Source organism: Anabrus simplex, chromosome 10 (assembly GCF_040414725.1).
Source record: "Anabrus simplex isolate iqAnaSimp1 chromosome 10, ASM4041472v1, whole genome shotgun sequence".
NCBI classification, from domain to species: domain Eukaryota; kingdom Metazoa; phylum Arthropoda; class Insecta; order Orthoptera; family Tettigoniidae; genus Anabrus; species Anabrus simplex.
In genome coordinates this window covers 59230087-59249020 of record NC_090274.1, presented here as the reverse complement: position 1 = coordinate 59249020, position 18934 = coordinate 59230087, and the positions used below count along the sequence as shown (strand labels likewise).

General features: G+C 39.0%; 1 protein-coding gene across 3 annotated transcripts in view; it reads right to left on the bottom strand.

The window, feature by feature from the left end:
* The window catches only part of LOC136882406 (glutamine--fructose-6-phosphate aminotransferase [isomerizing] 2), a 211509-nt gene that overhangs the window by 73082 nt on the left and 119493 nt on the right, over positions 1–18934 (bottom strand). For all 3 annotated transcript variants that reach the window (XM_067155038.2, XM_067155039.2, XM_067155040.2), the window contains exon 5: positions 13025–13166. In XM_067155038.2, coding sequence (XP_067011139.1) covers positions 13025–13166 — 142 coding nt within the window. The remainder of the gene's footprint in view (positions 1–13024; positions 13167–18934) is intronic.

Here is an 18934-nt window from a genome sequence, read left to right as displayed (position 1 = left end):
TTTCCCGTGCCTCATCATTTCATATTCTGTCCCATATGATCTTTCCTTCTATGCTCCTTATGAATTTTATTTCTACTGCTAGAATCCTGCTCTTGTTTCTCGCAATCAAGATCTGTATGTCAATCATCATCCATTTCCCCCCCATCCAGCCTCCAGCTGACTTGGGATGTTTATGGCACCTTTCTATCCAATCACCATTGTTCTTCCTTAACTGTGTTCCAATCCACGTTTCTTCTAATTATACTATTCTCGCTCATTTTCAACGATCTTTGTGTCTTCCTTTTACTGCGCCTCATTCTGTCTGGAACTCCATCATCTGTTATGACCTCTTTCCTTCTTCCATTCTCTTAACATACCCAAACCACCTAAGTTTATCCCTCTCCATTCACTTGTAAAGCTTTTCCACTCTTATTTCCTTTCTAATGTCCTCATTTCTTAATCTGTCCTTACTTGTCTTTTCCTATTATAATTCTTAAACTTTTTTTTTTTTGCTATTTGTTTTAAGTCGTACCGACACAGATATGTCTTATGGTGATGATGGGATAGGAAAGCCCTAGGAATGGGAGAGAAGTGGCCGTGGCCTTAATTAAGGTACAGCCCCAGCATTTGCCTGGTGTGAAAATGGGAAACCACGGAAAACCATCTTCAGGGCTGCCGACAGTGGGATTCGAACCCACTATCTCCTGATTATTTCACTAGCCTGCATTTTAATCTCCTCTCTTTTTGTCAGTGTCCAGATGTCTGCTACATTTGTCAGTATTAGGCAGTAGGACATCTTCTACATCACCTCTGTCTGGCTCCATGGCTAAATTGTTTGTGTGCTGGCCTTTGGTCACAGGCGTCCTGGGTTTGATTCCCGGCAAGGTCAGGAATTTTAACCATAATTGGTTAATTCCGCTGGTACAAGGGCTGGATGTATGTGTCGTCTTCATCATCATTTCATCCACATCACGACGCAGGCACCTGGCGAGTCTTTCCTGGACTCTCCTAGCACTAAAAGTCATGCACCATTTCATTACATCACCTCTTCACACTTCATGGGTACTTCCTTCCTCAACACCAGGTTTCTCGTAGTACTCTGGTAGAATGCACTTCCCTGTTGAATCACTTTACTGATCTCCATGTTCAGCCCTGCATCAGTAGGGACTTGAAGTTCTCCAGAATTTCAAAGTTTTGTCCTTGAATTTTTTATCATTCCTTTCCCTTCCCATTATCCACTGATCAGCATCATTGTCTTACTCTTTTGCATGCTGATTTTCATTCCAAACTTTCAATAATCTGCAGCTGGATGTCTCTCCCGACATTGAACATATCCATACCAGCGCAACTGCCGCTCCTCCAAATTCTCACAGATAAGGACTGTACTAAATGATCCTTGTATATGATCAATGCGCACTTGGTCCAAGAGGCTGACACCCGCTGACCATAGCAGCATCCACATTCCCGTTCAATGCATTTTCTGATTGTGCTTCTTTTGCCTTTTCCAACACTCGGAGCCGTAAACGAAGGCAGGCCTAAGAACAGTCTTGTATATCTTTGACCTAACTCTTTCTAAAGAGATAAGAATTTCATAGTGTTCTGCATTGAAGTGACTGCTATTGAAAGGTTGAACCATCATATATCTTCTTTCAACTTAGTAGCTAACTCTTTCTAAAATTAAATAAAGTAGTTGTCTGAGAATCTAGGTCAGGGGACCACTGAGGTGGGGATGACAAAAGAAAATTGCAGGAGAAGCTAACAGGCTAACATAAAATTCAAAGAACAGTAAAAGAATTTAGTTCTGTGAAATGACAGGCAGACAAGATGTGAACCAGTGCTTCTTCCAGTTTTAAGGTAACTTGCCACACATCAAGAGAGCACAGAGAATGAAGGGAAGAAGCCAAAGGTCCCAGAAGAGAGAATAGAGAGACCAAAGAAAATACAGATGAAGAGAAATTGTAGTTACCCAAGGGCAAAATATTTCAGCACAAATTACGTTGCTACCCAGTGGCTTCTCCCAATCATTCCCAACAAAGAATTACAGCTAACAATATATATAGGTATCCTCCCATACACAAAGGCTTCAAGGTCAGTATGTGGTTCTTCCTGATACGGTTTCTCCAAAGTCTCATATAGCAGCCGAAAGATTTTCCAGCCAACCTCAGCCATCTTTCATTTTGCAACAATCAATCTCGACAGTAATGGAGAATCAGATCAAAAATTAGATGTATGGCTTTTCAGGCGTTTGCTCTATTAACCAGCATTTCGTCTTAGGTCTGACACTAGACTCGTCAGAGTGGGATGTGTCAGACCCTACCCACTTATGCTGGGGTGTATGCAGGTGAACTTATCAGAAGCCACTTATGTGGCACAGTCTGATAACTGCATACGGGAGATAAAACTCCACAATGGAATTAATGCCCGCCTAGCAATTCCAAATGGTAATTCTAAATTCCCATGGAGGGAATTTAGAATTACCATTAGTAATGGAGAATACGCTATCAGTTATTAGGCCACGTCGGGTGCATACAGTATATGTCCAAGGAATGGACGAGGAATCATAATCACCATCATTTTGGTCATGAGTCCAAAGACTGGTTTGATGCAGTGCATGTGCTACGAGGGCAAGTCAATAAGTAACTGCAATTTTTCTCTAATTGTCTTTAGGTTGGCTTTATGGTGTTGTGTGCTCACCAGCCACTAGATGGCATCCTTGTCTACGTTTGTGGTAGGTTTCAGCATTATCAGATCAGTTGTTGTCTGAGGGTGTACCAGGAGCGGAAATTCACAGAACAGTCGCTCATCTGTTATTCAGGACCATTTCGCGCACTTGTTCAATATTGACATCAGTTACAGCTGCAGATGGACGCCCGGATCTTTTGTCATCCTTCACGCTTGTGTGACCCCTTTTGAACTGTTCAATTCACTAATAAACACTTTGCTGTGGCAAAACATTGTCCTGGTATTGTGTTGAAAGTCTTCTATGAATTTCCCCTCCTGGCACACCCTCAGACCACAAAAAACAGATTATGGAACGCTGTTTGTCCTTGGTGCAAAGAGAGAGTGGCGCAGCCATCTTTACGTCACAACAGCGCAAGCTGTACTGATCTGATAACACGGAAACCTACCACAGATGTAGACAACGGTGCCATTTAGCGGCTGATGAGCACACAATGCCAAAGAGCCAAACCTAAAGACAATTAGAGCAAAATAGCAAATACTTATTGACTTGCAGACGTATATTTCCACCTAACTACTACATGTTGATCTACTCTAATCATTATCTTAACACTGTCCTGTTGGGGCAAGGTCTACTATTTTGTTTTGTTGATCAATGCACTCACTTCATGTGGTTAATTGCATCCAGTGAAATCTTAGGTCAACGTTTATGGTATCCAGACATCTAAATTTAGGCCATCCTCATTGTCTCTAAACTTAGAATAAGATTATACCTACATCACCTCCAATCTCTTCATCATAGTGGCCGGCTCTATGGCTAAATGGTTAGCGTGCTGGCCTTTGTTCACAGGGGTCCTGGGTCCAATTCCCGACAGGTTCAGGAATTTTAACCATAACTGGTTAATTCCCCTGGCACAGGGACTGGGTGTATGTGCCGTCTTCATCATTTCATCCTCATCACTATGCGCAGGTCGCCTACGGGTGTCAAATCAAAAGACCTGCACCAGACCTCTCCGGAGGCCACACGCCATTATTATTATTATTATTATTATTATTATTATTATTATTATTATTATTATTATTATTATTATTATTATTATTATTATTATTATTATTATTATTGTCATGCTTTGGTCCACTCTCACCATTCTTACCCCTACATTTTCCTTAAAATCTAAGTGAACAAGTCTTGGGTATGTCAAGATCTGTCCTATTAATGTTATCATCATCATTAATTTCTTGTTCCAGATTCTATCTGGTTACGGTAGTGTACTAATGCCCTAAAATTCACTATTACTCTTCAAACACTCTGTCAACGCTGATTCCCCTGTCCATCAGTACTTCCTTGCTGTATCCTTCCTTTAGGTTCTGGGCTGACCACTAGCCCTCTTCCTAGTCACCAATTCGCTGTATGCCTGCTGTTAATCTCTTCCAGTATTTTCATGTGTACAAACCACATCAGCTTCTCTGAATCAGTCCCGTTCTGTAATCTCCCAGCACCAATGCTCTGCCTCATCACTTTAATGAACACCCTGTCTCATCTGGTTTTTCCTGTATCTCATTTCAGTTGCTTGGATGCAACTCTTGGTCAATGTCCTCCTCCTCCTCCTCCTCCTCCTCCTCCTCCTCCTCCTCCTCCTGCAAACTGCAACGTGTGATGAAGGCCGTAGCTCTTATTTCCATGTGTGTTTTTTCCATTGTACCCTGCCATGGTATTTTAATTGTAATCTTTCATTGGTTTTTTAAAGGAAAGTGCATATACTAATCAGTTTCCTCTGGCATGATTCCTAAGACCAGTTGATCGGCACTGAGGAGCTTGTCCACTTGAGCGCTGCCTGGCGGAGCGCACTTGAACTTGAGGAGTCCTCACACTTGTTATTATAGTCGTCGTGGTTTAATTCTTATATGTTTGTTTTTTGCAATCCTTTTCTCTTCTCTATTTGCAATTTGTTGCATTGTACTATTCAACTCTTCGAAATCATCTTGGACTTCTTTGAGCCAATTTTTGTTTTGTTTTACTTTTCCAAAAGTAGTAAAATAGTTGTTCCAATTAATAATAATAATAATAATAATAATAATAATAATAATATTATTATTATTATTATTATTATTATTATTATTATTAACATTTTATGGCCTTCATTGGACCACTCTAGCCCACTTTATACAAATAAATCTTCAGTTTCCCGTCAGCCCAGTACTTCTTCATTTTCTCAGATCTTATCCTTCTTTCTTCATCGGAAATCACCCTTCCTATTGTCTGTTTGTTGATTCTGGTTTGCTGTCTGGTTTGTTTGTGAGTTTCCTGATTTTGTTGGTTTTGTTTTTTAGGTCTTCCAATGTAATTTGTAGTTCATATCTTCCTTGATTTCTGTAATCCACCTAATGTTGCACTTATTATTCCATAATTATTCTATTATTCTCCTGATGATCCCGTTCTCTGGTGTCCTGATTAGATGTCCAAAAAATGAAATGTGTTTCTTCCTGATTGTGCTCATTACTGGTTCTATTTCCTTGTAGCCTGTTTCATTAGAAGCTACTCTCCAGTGTCCATTTTGGTATCATTTGTTGATGCACGTTCTAATGATTCTTCTCTCTGTCTCTAGTATTTTGTCTATTTGTGCAGTGTTAGTTGTTTTGAAGATGGTTTTACTTGCATATGTTATTTCTGGTTGAGCGACTGTTTTGTAGTGTTTTAGTTTTGTTGTATTGACAGGCCATTTTTGTTGTAGGTATTCTTGGTGACATATTGTACTCTGGTCAATTTATTTATTCTGTTATGCAATATTAGCTTTTCATGAGGTTATGTTATGATTTCTCCCAGATATTTAAATTTATCTACAATTTTGATTTCTTTATTTCCTATGGCAATTTTGTTTATGAGTGGTGGGTCAGTTAACATGATTACCGCCTTTTCGAAAGATATTCCAACACCAATTTTCTGTGCTATTTCCTGTAGTGATATGACTTGTTCTCTGGTTTCCTGAATATTGTTGGACAAGGTCATCAGAAAATCCTAGGCAATTTAAATTTATGTTGACTTTGGGCCTTCCAATTCAGATGTTCTTTGAGTTAATCTTGTACCATTCCCCTCATTATATATTTCAAGACACAGTTGAACAGCAGCGGTGACAAGCAATCTCCTTATCTTAAACCTGTTTTTATCATGAATGGCTCACAGAATTCCTCTCTGAACTTGACTTTCGATTTAGCATTGGTTAAGGTGATTCTATCAGTTTGATATTGAATGGAGCCCAAATTGTTTAAAGATTTGTAACATTGAAGGTCTGGGAATACAATCATGTGTATTTTTAAAGTCCATGAAGGTTATTGAAAGAAGTTTGTTTTGTTCCTTGTAATATGCTATAACTAATTTTAAAGTGATGATTTGTTCTGCACAGCTTTTCCAAGGTCTGAAGCCTCCTTGGTATTCACCTAATTCTTCCTCTAGTTGCTCCCTGATCCTCCTGTATAGGATTCTGGAGAAAATCTTGTATGTGCAGTCAAAGAGAGAGAGATTCCACTATAATTATCTGGATTGATTTTATCTCCTTTTTTGTGGAGTGGGTGGATTATGGCTATGGTCCAATATCCAGGCAACAACAACAACAAGCTTAATCTTACTGGTTTTACATCCTAGTAACTATTTCTACCATTTGCAGAGATGCCAATGAGCAGGAATTTTGTCCCCATGACAGTTCTCTTACGTGCCACTACCAACAAAAGGAGGATGCATTTCAGCACCTTCAAATACCACCACACCAAGCCTATCAAAACCACCAACTTGGGCTGTCCAAGCTACTCAGCCCGACAATACCTTCCCCCTGTGGGTGGGGGCAGTAGACTAACACCCACGGTATTCCCTGCCTGTCGTAAGAGGCGACTAAAAGGGGCCCCAGGGGCTCTTTGGAGCGTGGGTTGGCGACCACGGGGCCCTCAGCTGAGTCCTGGCATTGCTTCCACTTACTTGTGCCAGGCTCCTCACTTTTATCTATCCTTTCCGACCTCCCTTGGTCAACTCTTGTTCTTTTCCGACCCCGATGCTATTAGGTTTGCGAGGGCTAGGGAGTTTTTCATTTTCACGCCCTTCGTGGCCCTTGTCTGCCTTTGGCCGGTACCTTCATTTTTCGAAGTGTCGGATCCCTTCCATTTTTCCATCTGATTAGTGTTATATAGAGGATGGTTGCCTAGTTGTACTTCCTCTTAAAACAATAATCACCACCACCACCGACAATACCTAACGAGAGTAAGACGTCTCTGTTGCGAGGCCACATTCAAACCCTGGAACTCTACTTTCTAAGCCTGTACTTACTGCATCGGTGATCTAAAATGATACTCTAGAGTTGGAAATGTTTTCAAACACTACTGACTTTTGAAGCCAATGGTACAGGAGAAAGAAAAACTAAATATAACACATACATCACATTCAATATTCTGAAATAAAACACATTAACAGTAGCAAATACAACTAATTCATAGAGCTATGGTTCCTTGTCTTAATACTCCACAACATATAATTGACTTAGACTTCATCAACTTCAATGAACACTAATAATGTTTGGCTATTACTGGTATTAAACTATGACTGAATGCCAGAATTTTGTTCTGAATCATTGCTCTGAAAGTGTAATTTATACTCAATAATTTCACATGAACATTATCATATCTTTTTTAAATGGAATGTCAAACCTTTCAGCATTTAGTCTGCAATATCGGTAAAGAAATTGACTCAACAATTCTATATTAGGAAGTAACATTGCAGCTCCACATGCTTCTACGTCTCTTGTCTTGAAATAATTGAATATCCAGTTCAAACATCATCTTCCTATCTTCCTCTATCCAGCCACCATTGCCACTCCTGAACCATGTTCCAATTCTTCTTCTTCTTCTTCTTCTTCTTCTTCCTCTTCTTCTTCTTCTTCTTCTTCTTCCTCTTCCTCTTCCTCTTCTTCTTCCTCTTCCTCTTCCTCTTCCTCTTCCTCTTCCTCTTCCTCTTCCTCTTCTTCTTCCTCTTCTTCTTCTTCTTGTCCAACCACTTTAATATGGATCTACCTCTTGTCCACCACCATCATCCGCTTTCATAGTTCAAAGCAAATCAGTTTATTTCCCTCTATTCTGTCTGAAAGTTTTTCCTTACCACCATTCTCATTTTTTACTCTATCCTTCTTGTATATCATACTTCTCACTGGCCTGGATTTTACTCTGTAGTCTTTTGGTCAGAGTCCAGGTCTCTGCTGCATATGGGGCCTTGTTTCTTTCAGAACAAGTTCTTTACACTCTGCTATAATGAATTTCCTAGTTGTATCTTCTCACTTTTCTCCATGACCAGCTCTGCATCAGTTCACTTTCCAAGTACTTGAAGCCTTCCATAATTTCAAAGTCTTCCACCTCAATTTTCATAGCATTTTTTTCCTTTCTTCTCTAGTACATGAAATATCTTGTTTTTTTCCCAAAATTATTTTCATTCCATAATTAACAATATACTTTCTCAAAATCTTCAGTTGACCTTTTACTTCCTCTCCATTTTATCCTCACACTAAACAACATCGTCATCTTCAGCTTGTCCAGCTCCTTGGCTAAATGGTTAGCATGCTAGCCTTTGGTCACAGGAGTCCCGGGTCCAATTCCTGGCAGAGTCAGGAATTTTAACCATAATTGGTTAATTTTGCTGGCACGCCGGCTGGGTGTATGTGTTGTCTTCATCATCATTTCATCCTCATCACGATGTGCAGGTCGCCTACGGGAGTCAAATCAAAAGACCTGTACCTGGCGAGCCGAACATGTCCTTGGACACTCTCAGCACTAAAAGCCATACGCCATTTAATTTCATCTTCAGATTCCTGTATCCATATATGTGAAATGATCCACGCATATTGTTCTCTATATTTGGCAGTGAAAAGTTGGGGTACGGGAATTATTTGCGTCAAAGTTAGTACAGTGTTCCGGACATACAGAAATCTGGAAGTTGGTGTTTTTCCGCCTACAAACTATCTTCTCACCATAAATGAAAAGTGTGCTGTGTATATGTGTGTCATTTGTTCAGAATTAGTGTAAGTAGTAGCATGTGTTTAGGATGGCTGGTGTGAGTTCTAGTTATAGGTTGTTCATGGATAAAGAAAAGTAAAGGCAGAGCAGACTGGTAATCACGCTGCGGGAAGATAGGATGCAGATTAAAGCTGCGGTACATGATTGAAGGAAAAATGAAGCTTGTCTTGAACAGACAAACAATAACTGCTGTACATTTTGTGGACAAAAAGCGAAGTTTCCAAAAATTGAAAATAGGATATCTGAATACGTGACTGAAAAAAGAATGTTTGGATGTACAGTCATGGGGGGAAACGTGTCTGTAGAGTGTTAAGAATTATGGGTTGTGAGGCTAGTCATAATGGCTCGCACTCATTCTTGAACAAAATAATTTGAATTTTTCAAGGAAAACTAGCACTGTGAAACATCTCCCAGCCAATTATAAAGAAAAGATATGAATTTCCACAAATTTCTTATTGGTATTCACTACATAAATTTGTACTTAATCTTGGAAATTGGTAATGTAGACCAGATGCCAGTATATTTTGAAATGCTACTGGACTATACTTGGTGAGACAGAAAGCATTTCTGGACAGACAACGATGGCAAAGACTCGTTCAACACCACCCTACCCGGCACACTGGAGGAGTTCTGTGATGATGATGACTGGACTATACTGATGAAGATTACTATGTGATGAGTTGCTTCACAATATTAGAACTTATTGTACTATAGTGCATACAGTTTTCAATGAAAATATATAACAAAACCTTGTTGTTGTACCATATCCTCAATGTATGTCTGCTGTCATCAGGGCGATCTGGTTCCTGTACTCAGCAACTTGGAAACAAATGGGGGTAATGACTCCATACCATTCAGTAGCCAAGATATTCTCCTTCTTCCCCTACTTCTCCTTCCTCCAATTTTACCTTGTAAGATAAGCTGGAGGAGTCTATATATATATAATTTCAAATGATATGACCGAAGAACTCAAGTTTCTTTTCTTTAGGATGTTAAGCATGACCTCTAGCTCTTTGTTGAGGCATTGGAGTACTATACTAACACACAAAAAAAGTTTCCTAATTTCCCTTCCTAAAATTAGGTTGCAGGAGTTGTTTTCATATTACATTTCCTCTGCCATTTCATTTAATATCATTATGAATAACAACGGTGACAACACACTTCCCTATCAGACGTCGACGTATTTGAGAACCTTCATATACCACCTGACACAAACCAGGATCGATTCCTGTCAAGCTGGGCAGACATTAACTGTTTTCTAAAGATACACTATATGATCAAAAGTATCTGGACATGTGGATGAACATGACGTACAACTTCGTGGCGGCCTCCATCGGTAATTCTGGAATTCAATATGGTGTTGGCCCACCCTTAGCCTCGACGACACCTTCCACTCTCGCGGGCATATGTTCAATCAGGTGCTGGAAGGTTGCTTGGGGAATGGCAGCCCATTCTTCACAGAGCGCTGCACTGAGGAGAGGTAGCGATGTCGGTCGGTGAGGTCTGGCATGAAGATGGCGTTCCAAAACATCCCAAAGGTGTTCTATAGGATTCAGGTCGGGACTCTGTGCGGGCCAGTCTATTACAGGGATGTTATTGTGATGTAACCACTCCGCCACAGGCCGTGCATTATGAACAGGTGCTCGATGTGTTGAAAGATGGAATCGCCATCCCCGAAGTGTTCTTCCACAGTGGGAAGCAGGAAGGTGCTTAAAACATCTGTGTAGGCCTGTGTTGTGATATATGCCATGCAAAACAACAAGGGGTGCAAGCCCCCTCCATGAAAAGGACGACCACACCATAACACCACCGCTTCCGAATTTTACTGTTGGTACTACACACGCTGGCAGATAACATTCACCAGTTATTCACCATACCCACACCCTGCCATCGGATCGCCACATTGTGTACCATGATTCGTCACTCCACACAAAGTTTTTCCACTGTTCAATCATCCAATGTTTACGCTCCTCACACCAAGCGAGGCGTCGTTTGGCATTGACCTGCGTGATGTGTGGCTTATGGGCAGCCGCTCAACCATGAAATTTAAGTTTTCTCACCTCCCGCCGAACTGCCATAGTACTTGGAGTGGATCCAGATGCAGTTTGGAATTCCTGTATGATGGTCTGGATAGATGCCTGCCGATTACACTTGACGATCCTCTTCAACTGTCGGCGGTCTCTGTCAGTCAACAGATGAGATCGGCCTGTATGCTTTCGTGCTGTACGTGTCCCTTCAAGTTTCCACTTCACTATCACATCATAAACAGTGGACCTAGGGATGTTTAAGAGTGTGGAAATCTCACGTACAGACTTCTGACACCCAATCACCTGACCATGTTCGAAGTCCGTGAGTTCCGCGCGGAGTGCCCCATTCTGCTCTCTCACAATATCTAATGACTACTGAGGTCACTGATATGGAGTACCTGGCAGTAGATGGCAGCACAATGCACCTAAGATGAAAAACGCATGTTTTGGGGGGTGTCCGAATACTTTTGATCACACAGTGTAGAAGAGGCAACTGAAGATGCTCCACAATGATAACGAAGATGTAAGTAGTCTCAAGTCTTGCATCCATTAGCAAGTGTTGGTCTTACTATGGCAGTGTAAACATATAGCTTGTTCATTGGTGATGGCTACGATCTAGAGGGAACGACTGAAGGTCGCACTGGCACCTTTGAGACAGGACTCTATTCTGGTTGACTACTGTAGCAGTGAGGAGGGACCAGTGCCATGCACCTAGTGGACTGCTGTAACAGTCATGCTGGAGCTGCTTCACAGCCTGTCGACGGACCAACCAGAATGAAATTTATAACCCTTAATGCTGTGGAAGTCATGTGTCTTTCGGCTGTTTTCCATTTCACTATGACAGACTGCTGTGGAAGTTAGGTCTTGTAGGTCTCACATGCTGTCTTGGAAGTCTATAGTTATAGCTATGATCACCAGATGATAGGAGTAACCAGTTCAAAGACGAAATCAATGTGTCTGGTATGCTACTCACTTCACGGCTAGTTGCTCCCCAGTGGTGATATGCTTGTGCTTCTTGACTTAGCTTTCAATCACTTTGAAATGGTCGAAGGCATGATAACGGAGGAAATGTATACTGCAGAGGAAGCTCTTGCCCTCATATTGGGTAGCGACTTTGAAGAAGATGATAATAGTAATTCATCACCTGATTCTGGTGACAGAACAAATTCAATCACACCTTCTATTTCAGGCACATTTTCTACTTCAGTTACCGCTTCGTCGTCTAAAACATTGGCCTACTTCGATGATTGGACCAAGGATGAGGATCAGGTGTCTGAACCACTGATAAAAACTAAATTGGAAAAAGTAACACCTGAAGCCGAAGAAACATAAGTTCAACACAGCTAATTCAGATTTTAAAAGTTTAGTGGACAATGCTAGCATATTAAGTTTCTTTCAGCTGTTTTTAACATGAGTATCAAAACTCTTCTGTGCGAGGAGGATAAAAAGTGCTAAAAATATAATCATAAGCATTTCACCAAATATGCATTACAAATCAAATACTTTTAAACTCTGCCTGTCCTCTCTTCACGTCACGAGCCGTCTGCAGACTGGAGAGCAGAGCAAGGTAAGTATCCCGTACAGTGGGCTAGGTGAACCACTCGCTGCTCGCGTCCTGAGGGTCACGCCACCATACATGCTATGCTGGAGTGAAAGGGTTAAACGTCTATGCTAGCATTTGATGAGAAGCAGCTACCAAGGTAAGTAAAGTGTTTAAGATTACACTGGGTCTCACTCACTACAGACTGTGATGTAACAAGCTGCCTCAGTGGAGTCTGGTAGTGCTCAGTAAAGAACTAGTGTTTTGTTAATGTCTAATTCTAAGCCAGTACTAGAATATTCAAAATAGTTTGTAAGCCATCCTCTGTATTGGATAGAACAAAACTGTCACCTGAGTACTGAAGTTCGAAAGTTCGATAACTGAAGTTCAGGATACTTTAATCTTAGCTCAGAGTCTGCTAAGATTAAATAATCCGCCATCAAAGTTACGCACTATTTTCACATCTGCAGGGAGTCTACTAGTTCTCACACATGAAAACAAAGAAATATTCACAAGATCAGTTCTTCTGTGCTGTTCAGTACAAAGAGTGATCTGTAGCAGCTATCCCCATTTCATTGTGTGTGATGAACCATACTCGCAAATACCTGAATTTATCAACGAATTCGAAGTCCATTCTGTCATCAGCTAATAGGGCCTATTGAAAAGGAAACTGGTGTCTGTAGCACCTCACTCAAATCCAAGAACCACAGCTCTATTAAGATAGAAGATAAATACCGAGGCCAGGGCCTCCTACCTTTACTGTAGAGGATGGGCACATGGTCGGTGGCGAGACGAGTCTTCGCCTTGATACCCACCAACAGAGGGCTTCCTCGACGGGTGGCGACACACTCCCCAGGGAAGTGCTTGCTCTTGAAGCAGAGAGCAAAGGCTCCTTCCTGTGACACACAAACACAAAAATAACCCATCTTTTAGACACAAGACTGTAAAAATTGAAAACCGGCACCACAGATGAAGCGGAGAAAATGCTCCAAGCGTAGGACTAGTTAAGCCGAGATTACTAAAATGACTAAACTTGTCCAGCAACAGTCTAAAGAGAGAGAGGTCTTGTCAATGTACCATCACTGATTTGAACCTTTTACAATATACAAGTAGGCCGTAATGAGAAGTTTTACTGCTTCAAATTGCAAGACGTAACTGCTTTTCTGTATTTTGGCCCATCTTTTATTCAAGAGAAACCAAAATAACGAGTGAACTGTTGGCCTTATAAAAAAAATAAAAATAAAAAAAGAGCATAAAAGTAGGATTAAGAAGTAAATCTCCCATAAAAATATGCATATACATTTTAAAGATAAAAATTTCATTGTTCCGTATTGAAATTATTGATGTTAAAAATTAAATAACTGGAAAGGAGGTTCAACCTATTCAATACTCAAAAGAAAGAAACGTAGCAATCACATTTCTATTTAAATGGGACCGGTTTCGACCTTAGTCTAGGTCATCATCAGCCATAAAAAACATGTAAAATGTTTATGAATGTTGGAGGTCAGTTTCACACTCTGTTAGACACGACACCACATTCTGTCCTGCACAAAGTCACAACACTACCAATCAACATGCGAAGATCAAAAAGGCTTGAATTCGCAGACGAACAGATCTGTAGTAGAAAGCCGCCAGCTCCCGGTGACCAGCGCGGCACACTCAAGGTCACGCGCTGCGGCCAAACACCAAAGTAGAGTGGAGAACGTTTCGAAGGTCCAGAACCTGTCACGGCTGCGGGAAGCCAAGTACGTATATAAAAATATACGACGCCAATTAGTACAACCGAATGAGCACCCGTACTCCAGTTAAGTTCTTGGTAAACAGTTGACTTGAAAAAACAATTGTAGAAAGAAGGAAAAAATGTAGTAAAAAGCGCAATATCGGAAAACAAATGAAAACTTATATGCACAGTGCGCTATTTTTTAAAAAGAAAAATTTTTAGGTTATGATTGAAGTAGTCGAAGTTGGCGCAAGACAAAAATTTTTGAAAGAGGAGAATAAATTAAACGAGGAAGAGTGATAGTGAAATAAGAGAAAGAATAAAAGAAATTGAAGTTAGATGGTAATGAGGAAAGATAAGATAGGGAAATGAAGGAGGGGTAGTTTAAGGTGGGTTAGGAGGGTGGGTTATTGGAGGAAGAAAATGTGGGTGGGAACTATGTAAGATATGGAAAATAGAATTGGGGTTTTGGAATTTGGAATTTTTGAGAAGAAGAATTAGGAAGTCAAAAAGGATATTGGGTTTTTCAGAAATGTCGTTTAAATTGAAATTAGGTTTGAAGTACTGGTCAAGGTGGATAAAGCAATTTTCAGTAATGGTTAAGAGGGGGCCTTTGTTAATGATTTTAAGTATGTTTATGTCATTGTCAATACTGGTGAAACTATGTTTGGAGTCTTGTATGTGCTGTCCTATGGCAGAGAATCTGTTGTATTTAATGGCGTTGACATGTTCAGAGTACCTGATATTGAAGTTGCGGCCAGTTTGTCCGACGTAGGAGGAACTGCAGTTGTTGCATTTAAATCTGTATACACCAGATTTAGAAAAAGCATTAGACTTATTTAGAGATTTAGAGTTGTGTAAAATATCAAGACTTCTATTGTTAGTTCTAAAAGAAATTTTCATATTATGTTTTTTAAAGATATTAGTTATTTTATAAGCATCCTGAGTAAAAGTGAAGGTGGAAAAAGCAGTTGGTTTTATTGTGTCTTTAGATAAAGTGGTTTTTGGACGGTGTTTGAATTTGTTGATGATGCGGTTAATGAAGGAGTTGTTAAAGCCATTAAATTTAGCAATGTTGCGGATGGTGTTTAATTCATTATTTAAATCTTTTTTGGACATAGGGGTGTTGAAGGCACGAAAAATTAAGCTGTTATAAGTAGCACATTTATGAGCTTGGGGATGCGAAGAATCTTGTCTTATTGTAGTTGCTGTTTGGGTTGGTTTTCTGAAAATTTTGTAAGATAAAGATAAGACAAGATTCTTCGCACCCCCAAGCTCATAAATGTGCTACTTATAACAGGTTAATTTTTCGTGCCTTCAACACCCCTATGTCCAAAAAAGATTTAAATAATGAATTAAAAACCATCCGCAACATTGCTAAATTTAATGGCTTTAACAACTCCTTCATTAACCGCATCATCAACAAATTCAAACACCGTCCAAAAACCACTTTATCTAAAGACACAATAAAACCAACTGCTTTTTCCACCTTCACTTTTACTCAGGATGCTTATAAAATAACTAATATCTTTAAAAAACATAATATGAAAATTTTTTTTAGAACTAAGAATAGAAGTCTTGATATTTTACACAACTCTAAATCTCTAAATAAGTCTAATGCTTTTTCTAAATCTGGTGTATACAGATTTAAATGCAACAACTGCAGTTCCTCCTACGTCGGACAAACTGGCCGCAACTTCAATATCAGGTACTCTGAACATGTCAACGCCATTAAATACAACAGATTCTCTGCCATAGGACAGCTCATACAAGACTCCAAACATAGTTTCACCAGTATTGACAATGACATAAACATACTTAAAATCATTAACAAAGGCCCCCTCAAAACATTACTGAAAATTGCTTTATCCACCTTGACCAGTACTTCAACCCTAATTTCAATTTAAACGACATTTCTGAAAAACCCAATATCCTTTTTGACTTCCTAATTCTTCTTCTCAAAAATTCCAAATTCCAAAACCCCAATTCTATTTTCCATGTCTTACATAGTTCCCACCCACATTTTCTTCCTCCAATAACCCACCCTCCTAACCCACCTTAAACTACCCCTCCTTCATTTCCCTATCTTATCTTTCCTCATTACCATCTAACTTCAATTTCTTTTATTCTTTCTCTTATTTCACTATCACTCTTCCTCGTTTAATTTATTCTCCTCTTTCAAAAATTTTTGTCTTGCGCCAACTTCGACTACTTCAATCATAGCCTAAAATTTTTTTCTTTTTAAAAATAGCGCACTGTGCATATAAGTTTTCATTTGTTTTCCGATATTGCGCTTTTTACTACATTTTTTTCTTCTCTCTACAATTGTTTTTTCAAGTCAACTGTTTACCAAGAACTTAACTGGAGTACGGGTGCTCATTCGGTTGTACTGATTGGCGTCGTATATTTTTATATACGTACTTGGCTTCCCGCAGCCGTGACAGGTTCTGGACCTTCGAAACGTTCTCCACTCTACTTTGGTGTTTGGCCGCAGCGCGTGACCTTGAGTGTGCCGCGCTGGTCACCGGGAGCTGGCGGCTTTCTACTACAGATCTGTTCGTCTGCGAATTCAAGCCTTTTTGATCTTCGCATGTTGATTGGTAGTGTTGTGACTTTGTGCAGGACAGAATGTGGTGTCGTGTCTAACAGAGTGTGAAACTGACCTCCAACATTCATAAACATTTTACATGTTTTTTATGGCTGATGATGACCTAGACTAAGATTCACAATTAAGTATTTATTTTCCACCTAGTCGATACAATGATTGCTTAAGGCAATTTTTAATGGTCAAAAGTGGTACATGTTTCGTATATTATCAACATCTTCAGCCACATAACACTGTTTAGATGAAAAATGTATAAAATTGACAAAGTAATGCTTTAGAGGAAGTGTCCTTAAAATTAACATAAGATTGACACTTCCTCTAAAGCATTACTTTGTCAATTTTATACATTTTTCATCTAAACAGTGTTATGTGGCTGAAGATGTTGATAATATACGAAACATGTACCACTTTTGACCATTAAAAATTGCCTTAAGCAATCATTGTATCGACTAGGTGGAAAATAAATACTTAATTGTGAATCTATTGAAGTGCGATACGGACCATGAAGCTGATTTTATGTAAACCTAGACTAAGGTCGAAACCGGTCCCATTTAAATAGAAATGTGATTGCTATGTTTCTTTCTTTTGAGTATTGAATAGGTTGAACCTCCTTTCCAGTTATTTAATTTTTAATATACATTTTACTCGTGACCTAATGGTTTAAAGTCAAATAATAATACTAGATTATAAATTCCACCTGTTCAATATATATGAGGTTTTTTTATTTATTTAAGAAATAGTTCTTAACATATTAGATATAGGGACATGTTTCACCCATAATGAGGACTTCATCAGCCTAAAAATCTCATACATGCAAGAAAGATAGATGAGGATCCTGATTGTTCTTATACCTAAATAAGATCCTGTTTCAGCTACAAATGTGTATAAAATGACCAGCAAGTAGAATATAGTAGTTATAAGTACTCTCACGACAAAGTCTTGTAATCAATCCTTATTGTAGATCTTTACGAATGTCTTGTTTTTTGAATGTGGTAACAAGTGGTTAGTTAAAAGTTCAAAAAGAATACGTAAATTGCTGCGCTGAAACAAAATTTGGTAAATATGGTGCCTTATTCTGGAGATAGCATAAGGAGCTTATAACAGCTTAATATTTAGGATAAAAGTCACTCTCAGTGGTAGTAAGTTGTTAATTTTTTATGAAAAGATAATATGACAAACTTCTTGAAGCATTTAGGAGCAAGGACAAGTACTCATCAGAAACGTAGCTATTTTTATAATTAGCTGGTAGACGTGGTTGTAGCTTCTTGTATTAAAAGTCGAAAGGAAAATGTGCGAGGTTGAGTAGAGCTTGTGGTGTTATGTCTCTCCGACAGTTGTTATGTTAATTTGGTTAAAGATGAGGTAAAATTCAAAGTTGTTTGTTTGTTGAAGTTGTTAATCTATGTGAAAAGATAAGACGACAAATTTCTTGAAGAGGAGAGTGAAATGTTAAGGAATAAAATTAAAGAAGAAGGAGAGAATGAAGAAAAAACTATGTATGTGAAGATTACTTACCCCTTCGACAGTTGTGATGTTAATTTGGTTAAATATGAGGTGAGTTGAAGTAAATATGTTGTGTGTGAATTTCATTTATCTTTTCAACTGTTGTAAATTAGTTGCCATGGTAGCGTTTGAATGACTGATATTTGTGCTTCTAGTGTTATACCGATGCGAGATTGGCGGGATTTTACCTCAACTAAATTAACATAACTGTCGAAGAGACATAATACCACAAGCTCTACTCAACCTCGCACATTTTCCTTTCGACTTGTAATACAAGAAGCTACAACCATGTCTACCAGCTAATTATAAATAAAGCTCCGTTACTGACGAGTACTTGTCCTCACTCCTAAGTGCTTCAAGAAGTTTGTTGTATTATCTTTTCAAATAAAATTAACAACTTACTACCACTAAGAGTGACTTTTATCCTAAATATTAAGCTATTATAAGCTCCTTACGCCATCTCGAGAATAAGGCACCATATTTACAAAATTTTATTTCAAAGCAGCAATTTACGTATTCTTTTCGAACTTTTAACTAACCACTTGTTACCACATTTAAAAAACAAGACATTCGTAAAGATGTACAATAAGGATCGATTATAAGACTTTGTCATAAGAGTACTTATAACTACTATATTCTACTTGCTAGTCATTTTATACACATTTGTACCTGAAACGGTATCCTCTTATTTAGGTATAAGAACAATCAGGATCCAGATCTATCTTTCTTGCAGGTATGAGATTTTTAGGCTGATGAAGTCCTCATTATGGGTGAAACATGTCCCTATATCTAATATGTTAAGAACCATTTCTTAAATTTAAATTAAAAACTCTTAT